This window comes from Anolis sagrei, chromosome 1, assembly GCF_037176765.1.
Source record: "Anolis sagrei isolate rAnoSag1 chromosome 1, rAnoSag1.mat, whole genome shotgun sequence".
In the NCBI taxonomy this organism is placed as follows: Eukaryota; Metazoa; Chordata; class Lepidosauria; order Squamata; family Dactyloidae; genus Anolis; species Anolis sagrei.
In genome coordinates, this window is record NC_090021.1 from 81,848,150 (window position 1) to 81,859,776 (window position 11,627).

The window sequence follows — 11,627 nt, forward strand, 5'->3', positions numbered from 1 at the left end:
CATCTTTGAACTGGATTATATGAATCTACACTGACACATCATCCAGTCCAAATAGGAGAATTTAGATTTTTTACAGCAGTGTAGAAGGGAACTGATTCTTGCCATCTCCTCTTTCTGGCATTTCTGTTCTTCCTATGCCTGTCCCATTAGTGTGTGTGTGTGTGTGTGTGTGTGTGTGTGTGTGTAGCTGTTTCCTCATCTCTTAGAACCACAAATGAGATCACTGGTACCCATCTCAGTGGTAACTACTGGGATAATGTTCTTTCAGTTCATTACTATACAATTGATCAATATTCATAAAGACTTGAGCCTTTAAAATTTTGACTGTGAAAATAACCAGATTCATCCATTGACAGATCCATCCAGTGAGGCTGAGGGATCTGGGTGACTAACTCTTAAAAGAGGAAATTCCTGCATATTCAAACAAGGTAGTACTGGATTATAATTTCCATCTCTCTGTGTCTTTTTGTCTTAATGAAAGATTCTTGATCTTGACAACCTACATGGCCGGCAGGTACAGGTACAATCTAATTATACTAGGAATAGCCATACCTATTGAATTTAACTGGTGGAAATGGGGACAGATAGTTTACCAGTCTGTGGTCCCATGATCAGTCTTCCCTACATCCTTTGTGACCTTGCCTTCCTGCTCTATTTCATACCCAGCAAGTGATGCTGGTCATTTAATTATTTTTTTTAGTACGATTGCAGTTTCATTATTTTAAAAATGAATTGCAAAGATATGTGTGTGCTTGTGTGTGCAAAATAATAACCATGGGAATAACAAGGGGAAGGAAAGACCAACTTACCCATTGATGTAATGTGATTCCTGGTATGTCAGCACAGAAGTGAAAGAGACCCATTACATTAAGTCAGTGTTTCTCTACTTGGGTGTCAGGACTCTGGGGAGGGGGGAGGTGAGGGGGTGTCAGAGGGGTCGTCAAAGATAATCAGAAAACACAGTATTGTCGAAGGCTTTCATGGCCGGAATCACTGGGTTGTTGTAGGTTTTTCCAGGCTATATGGTCATGTTCAGGAGAAAAATTGCCTCCAGAACATGGCCATATAGCCCGGAAAAAACTACAACAACCCAGAAAACACAATATTTTCTGTTGGTCATGGGGGTTCTGTGTGGGAATTTTGGTCCAATTCTATTATTGGTGGGGTTCAGAATGCTCTTTGATTGTAGGTGAACTATAAATCTCAGCAACTACAACAGCAAATGTCAAGGTCTATTTCCCCCCAAACACCACCAGTGTTCACATTTGGGCATATTGAGTATTTGTGCCAAGTTTGGTCCAGAACTATCATTGTTTGAGTCCAGAGTGCTTTCTGGATGTAGGTGAACTACAATTTGAAAGCTCAAGGTCAATGACCATCAAACCCTTCCAGTATTTTCTGTTGGTCATGGGAGTTCTGTGTGCAAAGATTGGTTCAATTCCATTGCTGGTGGAGTTCAGAATGCTCTTTGATTGTAGGTTAACTATAAATCTCAGCAACTACAGCTCCCAAATAACAAATTCAATCCTTCCCAACCCCACCAGTATTCAAATTTTGACAAATATGGGTATTTCCAGCTAATGGAAATACATCCTGCATATCTGATATTATTTACATTACGATTCATAAGAGTAGCAAAATTACACTTGTGAAGTAGCAACGAAAATAATTTATGATTGGGGATCACCACAACATGAGGAGCAGATGAAGAATGAAGGATACAGAATTCCTCACATGCAGTTGCCACTGCAGAGTCTTCTGCCACCTGAGAGAGGGCCAAAGCCAAGCTCCCTTGACTTGTATGTGACCTTTGCTGCCCATACTGCTAAGATCCCCCACTTCTCTGATTGGCATGCAAGCCAGTCTCCCTCCTTTCTGAATCCTGTGCCTCAGATGATGAAGAAGTACAAGAAAAAAATTGACTGAAAAAAATTGAACAAGGACTGTGGGAAGGAGAGTGGAAATAGAGCTCTGAGAGAGACAGAAGCTGGTATTTCTCACCACTCAATGACGTTGTTTGCCATTGGCTGGCTTTCCTACCCCTTTGCAAAGCATATGCAACTCACAGGTCTCTGAGAAAAAGCAAGAAAGCTCTGCCATCTTATACAGTGTCTACAATCTGCAGAAATGTCCAAGCTAAGCTATGAAGCATTATTTCCTCTTCTGTTGTTAACTAGAGAAAAATTATCCTTATTTCTTTATTTATTGCATTTTATGCCATATTTCTCCCATTGTTAAATACAAAGTCTCAAAAACCATTACATAAAACATTATAATAACATTAACACAATTAAATGCATACAATATTAAAACTGTAAACTGAAGAATGGCCAGAATAATAATCATGCCCTATGCTCTAGTCAGCAAGTTACCCTGAGCCGGGCAACTGGAGTGCAAGACCTTCCAAGTAGTAAATCACAGGTTACTGGACAAGATGAAGGGTGAAGCAAGAGAGTGTCTAGTCCATTGCTCATTATAACAAGTTAGTAGTTCACATAAGCCAGTAAAAGGTAAAACAAGGTCAGGAAAAATATGAAGGCAGAATATTAATACCAATCACCAGGAAATTTTTATGGTATGCTTTCACTGAAAGTTGACCATAGGATCACACTGGAGGACCATAGAATCATAAGATCATAGAATCATAGAGTTGGAAGAGACCTTGTGAGCCATCCAGTTCAACTCCCTGCCAAGAAGCAGGAAAATCACATTCAAAGCACTCCCGACAGATGGCCATCCAGCCTCTGCTTAAAAGCCTCCAAAGAAGCAGCCTTCACCACACTCCATGTCAGAGAGTCCCATGTGGTATGCTTGAGCTGTAAGTAGTTTGTTTCAGTAAGGTTCACTTTTACCTGTAATTCACATATCTACACAAAAATCTGGAATGTATCCCTTATGATATGGGGGTCCTATATGCTAAATACTAGTCTAATCTTCCTTTTCTTGACTTTTCTTCTTATTTCCAGTAGAAATTTTAGAAATATATTTCACATCCAGATTGGCAACACTACATTTCCCACTGGTATTAATAAGAGGTTTCCCTCATAGTTAGTAAAATCTGGGAGTTAATCAGAATAGAAATGCAAGAGGGAAGGTGAAACTAACCTGTATTCTCAATCCTAGATGTTCCTTCTTTAAGGTGAATACTTATTTTGAATTACCATATTAATAGGTTGTACGCAACCTGAAGAGCATCAAAATATCTTAACAGTATGACCTCCATAGCAAGGGATATGTTCCAAGAACCTGATTGATGGATACCCAAAAGTGTGGATAATCTTGAACCCTTTATTTTAAGTACTTACACCAGAAACAAAGTAAAGTAAAAAAAATAATAAAACCTGGCTTTGTGACCCAGCATTTGGAGAACTTGAGAAATAGAAAGATATGGAATTGATGTGCACTGACTAACTGGAACGGCCAGACTATGTTTTAACTCTTAATGTATTGTTTTATATGTTTTAAACTGTTTTAATGTATTTTATAACTCTATTTATATATATATTTGTAACTGTATATATCCTACAGCTTCATATGGTTGCCTACTTGTAAGCTGCCTTGAGTCCCCTCCGGGATAGAGAAAGGGAGGGTAGAAATGCTGTAAATAAATTAATTATAAATAAACATACTATAGACTAATACTTAAGGACTTAGAGCAGGGATCCTCAAACTTTTCAAGCAGAGGGCCAGGTCACAGTTCCTCAAACTGTTGGAGGGCCGGATTACAATTTGAAAAAAGCATGAATGAATTCCTATGCACACTGCACATATCTTATTTGTAGTGCAAAAAAACCACTGTAAAACCATACAATAATTAAAATGAAGAATATTTTTTAACAAATATAAACTTATTAGTATTTCAATGGGAAGTGTGGGTCTGCTTTTGGCTGATGAGATAGGATTGTTGTTGTGTGCTTTCAAGTCATTTCAGACTTAGGTCGACCCTGGGCGAGGCCCGGGTAAATGACCTTGGAGGGACGCATCTGGCCCTCGGGCCTTAGTTTGATGATCCCTGACTTAGAGAATCTCACAAACAATTCTGTTGCTTTTATGAGTGTGTATAAGTGATACCATGGATTGGGGGGGGGGGGGTCGTACTGCAATATATTTAATATGATCATATAATAAAGTCATTTTTGTTCTAAAGACTTCACCTTCTATTTGGTCGTAAATTTTGCCACCTGCTCTCCTACACTGTTGATAACAACAGTGATTTCAGGAAGACACAACCTTTCCCAGAACTTTGCCCTTGTCTCTCACTTGTACTTACCTGCTCCCTCCTCCTTCCCTCAAACTGAAAATTGTGTTATTCTTGAAATTATCTTGGGATCTGACTGCTATCTCATAAAACCACAACATCATTATAATAACCTTGTTCATTTCACAAGAGAGGAGTAGCAAGAATTGGATATTCCTGACATCTTATTTCACACCAATATGTAAATGGATTTCTGAAAATAGCTTTCCAGGTAGGAGAAGTAAGAAAGGTGAAAGTACAATTTATGAAATATTATTTTTGCTTCTAGGGCAAAATTTCTTTTCTAGATTTCCGTGAACCTTTCTAAAACAATATTTGATGGTCTGTCAAATATAGAAGTACTTGTTTGCTCAAGTTCCAAATTGTTTGAAATGAGGTTCACAGAGGAAAAGGTAATGGTAATTTCTAATCATATTAATATATTTCATCTTGTAGTAGAAATATAACCCTCTCTCCTTTTCAGTTCATGTAATAATCTCCGACCATGGCTGGAGGGAAGAAAAGCTACATTTCGCTGATTTCCAGCTGCTTGAGCCAACTTTAACAGAAGAATGTGCAACTGGTTGGACTTAACTGAAATGTTGTTTCTCTCTTGTCCTTTAAGTGTAGGAGATGTAGAATGAATTCAGCTGGTATCACCATATAAAGTTGAGCTTATAGGAGTCTGAAGAAGCTTGAGGTTATCATGCAACTGATTCTTTGCAGATTGTGAGATTTGTCCCCAATGTAGATGATAAGACAAATGTAATCATAAACAAATGTTCTATAACTGTTGACTACTGATGCCTTAAGATGTTTGACAAAGGTTCTGTTGGATGCCATAAATATTATTAAAAAATATTTATGCTCCTTACACTGACCTGAATCCCATTCTAAATGCATCAGACCATAGAATCAATTAGAACGTGATACATCAATGCAAGATCCAATCATTCATTACATCTACTGTAATTATTATTACAGTTGGATTTAGCCCAATCTTTCTAAAGATTCTCCCTCCATCATGCATTGAATAGGTAGAAAATCAGGGTGCATCTCATCCAAAACGGCAAGGTGAGGCTCCTGTTTGGACCATGAACTTCTTTCTGATGCTATGAAGTCATGTTCATCCTTTGCTGGAGTATACAGTCTTCTGCATGTTCATTTGATAAGTAACCCTATTTCCTTCTGAACTGTCAACACTGGATTGTCTCAAAAAGTGACTTTGCCTTTATGCCATTTCCACTTCTACAAATCAGGGTATGTAATTTCTCTTTCTCTCTCCACTACACCCAACCCCCGTTTTCATTATGAATTTCCTGCAGAAGATTGTAAGGCCTCCCAAAACACAATGAGACACAGCTTGGGAGGAGGGGGGAGGTGTTCAGCAGGGTGGCTCATGAAAATCAGTGGTTTCATCCTATAAATAGTAATAAAATAGTTTCTTTCTATATAGGTATAAACTGGTGTCCTGGTCAGTGGCCTAGCCACTGCATCTGGTTCCCTCCCTTGAGGTGAGCTATCTTCATTTAAGTGATAGCACTATAAATCTAACATAAATAAAACAGAAAACTAAGAGGTTTTTAAAAATAACTCCAACGTTGGTCTTTAATTCTTGTTATCATATGTTACATCTCCTCTGCTCTCATGATGCTGGAAGTTATTCATATTTGTTAAATATGGTAACTTAGCCTTATCGGAACATTAGTTTAAGTGGCTTATTCAGGAAGACGAAGAGCATCAGATTTAATTGCTTTCAAAGTCAATCCCATCAGCTGCTACATAAATAAAGAGCAGGTCAAAATTGGGTGAAATCATGGCAAATTTGCCTCATGACCTGGTTTGGAAGGATGTTTCAAGCAATCCCAGGCACATTGATACTGCGAAATATTTGTATTTGAAAGAAAAAGAAAGAAAGAAAAGATCAGAAAGAAAATTGAAGGAATATGATACAAAGCAATTGTACAATGTCTTTTGTCTAGTAACAGATAGATAGTCTAAAACAGGGGTCCTCGAGCTTTTTAATCAGAGGGCCAGGTCACTGTTGGAGGGCCGGATTGTAATTTGAAAAAAACAAACAAAACATTAATGAATTCCTATGCACACTACACATATCTTATTTGTAGTGCAAAAAAACCCCACTAAAAACAATACAATTAAAATGAAGAACAATTTTAACAAATATAAACTTATTAGTATTTCAATGAGAAGTGTGTGCCTGCTTTTTGCTGATGAGATAGGATTGTTGTTGTTGTTGTGTGCTTTCAAGTCATTTCAGACTTATGTTGACCCTGAGCGAGGGCTGGGTAAATGACCTTGGAGGGCCGTGTCCAGTCCCCAGGCCTTAGTTTGAGGACCCCTGGTCTAAAAAAAAGTTTTCCTCTGCAAAATGGAATAAATCCTGGAATTTTACATAATCTTTGTATTGACCTTTATAAACTCTGTTCTATATCCTAATTTGAAATAAGCTTAACTTTTCTACAAGAGTTTTAATACTAGTATTCTTCAGAAAAAATGATTTTGACCTCTGTTTTAAAGTTTCTTTTGAAAATTCCAATGATAATTCTGAGAATTACAGCCTTGCAGTTAACTGAGAATTTCTGCACTCACTAGATTCTGCAACCAATGCTAACTGCTCTTCCTTTCAGATTAAAAAAATATGCCTTTTCTCAACTCTTCTGAAGATGTCATTGATTGTTCTGAATTTGGAAATAGATCCTGTCCTGAGAATCTCAAGCCAGCAGGCATTCGGGGAGCCATGTATATAACAATAAGTGGAGTCATCATTGTCACAGTCCTTGGGAACTTGGCAATCATAATAGCAATTTCTTACTTCAGACAGCTGCATTCCCCAGCTAATTTCCTCATCCTCTCCATGGCAGTGACTGACTTCCTTCTTGGCTTCTTCATTATGCCCTATAGCATGGTTAGATCTGTGGAAAACTGCTGGTATTTTGGGATGACCTTTTGCAAAATCCACTACAGCTTTGACCTGATGCTCTGTTTGGCTTCTGTCTTCCACCTTTGCTGCATTGCTGTTGATCGTTTCTATGCCATTTGTTACCCTCTTCATTACTCATGCAAAATTACTATCCCAGTGATCAGGCAATTGATTGTCTTTTGTTGGTCAGTGCCAGCTTCTTTTGCTTTTGGTGTGGTTTTCTCCGAAGTGTATGCTTCTGGCATCAAGAGTTATGAGATCTTAGTTGCATGCTCCAGTTCTTGTCCAATTATTTTCAATAAACTATGGGGAACTATTCTGTTCTTATTTGGTTTGTTCATTCCTGGCTCTGTGATGATCGGAATTTATGCAAAAATATTCAAGGTGTCCAAAAAACACTCAAGGCTCATCAGAAGCAAGCCTGAAAGTTCAGAAGATGAAAAACACAAGAAGATTTCCAGAAATAAAGACATCAAAGCTGCCAAAACCTTGAGCATTGTGATGGGAGTTTTCCTCTTTTGTTGGTGCCCCTGTTTTGTCACAATTTTAATTGACCCTTTTATAGATTTTTCAACACCTGCTGTGTTATTTGATGCTTTAAATTGGTTTGGCTACTTCAACTCCACTTGTAACCCATTAATATATGGATTTTTTTACCCATGGTTTCAGAAAGCACTCAGATACATTCTTTCAGGAAAGATATTTCAACCACATTTCTATACAGCTAATCTGTTCCATGAGCATCGTTAATATGATATCTATGAGTCTTTCAGCATGAAGCATGAGTAGTTGGATAGTTCTCCAAAAAATGTCTGGGAGGCATTTTTGCAAATGCTGCTTCTCATCAAAGGGCAAACTAGAAGCCAGTATGGTAGATTTGTGACAAAAGGTACAAATGCATTGCCCACTGTGACATAAGATATGCAGAAAACAAAGTTAGCCCCTTGTGCTTTTCCACTTTTATTTCTAGCAAAGAATACCTCTCTATTTCTGATTCATGATTGGGATAACTTGATTCTGTTGTTTTCATAGAATTAAAACACATTCCTTAAGGAGGTGGGAAAGAAAGTGAAGTGAAATGCTCTCTCTAGCTTCCCTGAACACATCAACAAAAGTTTCCAGAAAGTTAGTCATATTATTTGGTTGTCACCTTACATTGTTTTTGTGAATTGCAATGTTGTTTTAGGGTATTTGCAGACTTTGTTTTATAGAATGTGTTTTATATTCATTTTTTCCAATAAAAGTTGATAGAAACCTCCAAAGGCTTTGTGGCATCTTAAAGACCAACATGTTTAATATGGCATAACCATTTGTGGACTGTAGCCCACTTCTTCAGTTTTGTGACAATGTCTTTTATTGTTGCAAAATTACCAGTATTGTTCTTGCATCAACAGGTTACTGGCCATCTACCATCTATTGTCAGGTTTACCTGTTTATACTTGTCCATATAGCTGCTAATATCTGAAAATAAAGAGCTTAGAGGTTGAAGATTACTGACTATTCAAGGTTGTTCAGGCAAATCGTAAAACTGTAATGGTATTTCCTCTGCTGAAAAAAATAGCGGCCAGACAATTCTATAGGCTTTTAGTAAACACCCAGATTTAAAGGTGCAGATTAGCTTAAGAATTCAAATATGCACAATGCACAAGATTCCATTTCTATAAATCATCTCCCCATACAGCAGACCTTAATTGCAACCCCCCTCGATGGACTGTCACTTTGCAACACTGTAGCAAAACTGAAACACCTGTTCTTCTCAAGCTAAAGTAAGGATAGACTGGGGGCTTTTCACCTCTGCCAGATGAATAGAATACCCTGCTTACAACAATGACAAAGAAAGTTACAAGCCAAAAAGAGAGAGATTCTTTCTTTGCCAACACCGGCACTTTTAGACTACAGCTCCTAACATTCCCTAGCTATTATGTCCGGGGCTACGTGGGCTGAGAGATTCTTGCAGTTGAAGTCTGGAAACAATTTTTCCCAGCTCAGCACAGAATTGGAGACCTGGAATACCGTTTTCAATGCTGGGTGCCACAATTTAAGGGAGATGTTGACAAGTGTCTAGAGAAGGGTGACTAAAATGATCAAGGGTCTGGAGAACAAGCCCTATAAGGAACGGCTTAAAGATCTGGGCATGTTTCGCCTGCAGAAGAGAAGGCTGAGAGGAGACATGATGGCCATGTATAAATATGTGAAGTCATAGGGAGGAGGGAGCAAGCTTGTTTTCTGCTGCCCTGGAGACTAGGATGCAGAACAATGGCTTCAAACTACAGGAAAGGAGATTCCACCTGAACATTAGGAAGAATTCCTGACTGTGAGATCTGTTCAGCAGTGGAACTCTCTGCCCCGGAGTGTGGTGGAGGCTCCTTCATTGGAGGCTTTTAACCAGAGGCTGGATGGCCATCTGTCAGGGGTGCTTTGAATGCAATTTTCCTGCTTCTTGGCAAGGGGTTGGACTGGATGGCTCACGAGGTCTCATCCAACACTATGATTCTATGTTTACGAAAGAAATATTTATATAACTTTGAAATTATCAAGAATTGTTCACTCTTCTCACCTACTACATTTAACTAGTTTTGCCTGCTGTTTTCAGTTGTATTTATCAGTAGATCCATTTAACATCTACACTCTCATCTTTCTTCTTTCCTAGAAATGAACACATTTGCTATGATGGAAACTAAATCAGGAACTTTCTGCCCTTCAATGCACTTAACAGTAGAAGTAAAACATTTTCTCCTTTGCTTAAAATAAACTTGTGGTTTATACATTATACATACAAATAAATATAACAACCGGGCTCATACAGGAGCCCTGGGAAATATCCACTGCGGTAATTGTCCAGATTTGACAGTTCCCTAATGAGCCACATTTTTCACCAGATGTAAACAGCTCGGACGAGACTGCTAAGGAAGTAAGTGGGCCCAAGGGCCAGCACAGTTTACATACCACTTATGAAAACTATATATGATTATTTTTGAAAATACAAATAGATAGTCATACTGATAATTAAATAAATGCCAAAAACCATGTGATGCCTTTTTTGAGTAATGAAAAAAGGGACAAAATCCATTGTGCTTACTGTCTGCTTCAACCTGCAAAGATAATTTTTAATAATAATAAATCATAATAAAACTTCATTTATAACCCACCCTGTCTTCCCAAGGGGACTCAGGGTGGTTTCCAGAAATAACAAAATAGCAAACATTCAAAAACCAAATAGACAATCAAAGCAAAAGCATAAAATAAACTAAATATAACTAATAAACAATCAAAACAAGGGTTAAACTAAATAAACATAATAGACACAAAAAGTCAAACCAATTAATAAACAATACATTAAAAGCACAATATAATATAACATAGCATATCAGCAAGCTGAAGTAAATATCTGTTGTCAGGGTGGGAGTGTGTATCAGATATATTAATCCTCCTCCTCTCCTTAAACTAGATTACACAAATGGGTCTTTAATAATAAAACTTTATTAAAGTTTAAAGTATTATACAGAACTCTTCTATTAAAAAAAAACTTTTACAGGGCAAGAGGCTGGTTCATGCTAACCAATGGCACCACAACACAAACTACCACATAGGTTACTGGTGGGTAAAGTTAATAATGTTTTTTGGTAACAGTTATACAGTTTGGCACGAGGCAATTATCTAGTCTTCAGTACCGAATGATCCAAAGCATTCACTATTTACAGGATTACCGACCCAAAGCAGGAATCAGCAAAGGGTACAGCTACTGAGAAGCTACATAGGCACACAACCACTGTGTGACTCTCCACCATCTGAAGGTGAAGCATGGGTGTTAAAAGTAACCTTCTCCCCTTGTAATCCCAAAATGGGACATACTGAAGAGAGGGATGCTGGATTACCTGGTTCAACTCCAGTGGCACCTGAATCTTGTCCCATACCACACCACCACAGTTTAAGGTCACAACATTTGCTGGCCACAGCTATATAGTTTAGCATGAAGCTAAGATCCAGTGTTCAGTATCTAATGACCCAAAGCATTCATTATTTATAGCTAGTGAAAGCTACTTGAGTGCACAGTCACGGTGTGCTTCTAATAGAATGCTTTCTTATATACTACTTTGGTGAACCTGGGAAAACTCAATCTCTCCAGGTGAAAGGGGAGATCTGGTGCCTGATCTTGGCTTCTCCTTCCCAGGAGCACAAATGCTGCAACAGGTCCCCTCAAAAAAGTGGCCATGCTGTTCTGAGAAGATGGTAGCAGACTGCTGCCCATACCATGACCATAACCAGAAAATTTGCCCCGGCTAAGTTTAAGATATTATTTTCTTAAAATCTCTAGAAACTCAGAAAAAAGACAGATGGCATGGGGCCATAGCAACACCTCTTCAGCCCTGCTGCCTTACAATTCCTGTGCGGGGTGCCTCAATGGCCACACAGCCTTGTGGTGAGAGTACTTCAACGGCCTACTCGCCC

General features: G+C 38.3%; 1 protein-coding gene across 1 annotated transcript; it reads left to right on the top strand.

Annotated features, from left to right (window-relative positions):
* Window positions 1-6,768: 6,768 nt before the first annotated feature.
* On the top strand, window positions 6,769-8,310 carry TAAR2 (trace amine associated receptor 2). Its single transcript, XM_060755067.2, has one exon. It carries the CDS (start codon window positions 6,897-6,899, stop codon window positions 7,926-7,928), a length of 1,032 nt encoding a protein of 343 aa, XP_060611050.2. The 5' UTR covers window positions 6,769-6,896; the 3' UTR covers window positions 7,929-8,310.
* Window positions 8,311-11,627: the final 3,317 nt, after the last annotated feature.

Excerpts from the sequence above, each read along its gene's own strand:
- TAAR2 (XM_060755067.2), top strand. The coding sequence starts at position 6,897 with ATGCCTTTTCTCAACTCTTCTGAAGATGTCATTGATTGTTCTGAATTT.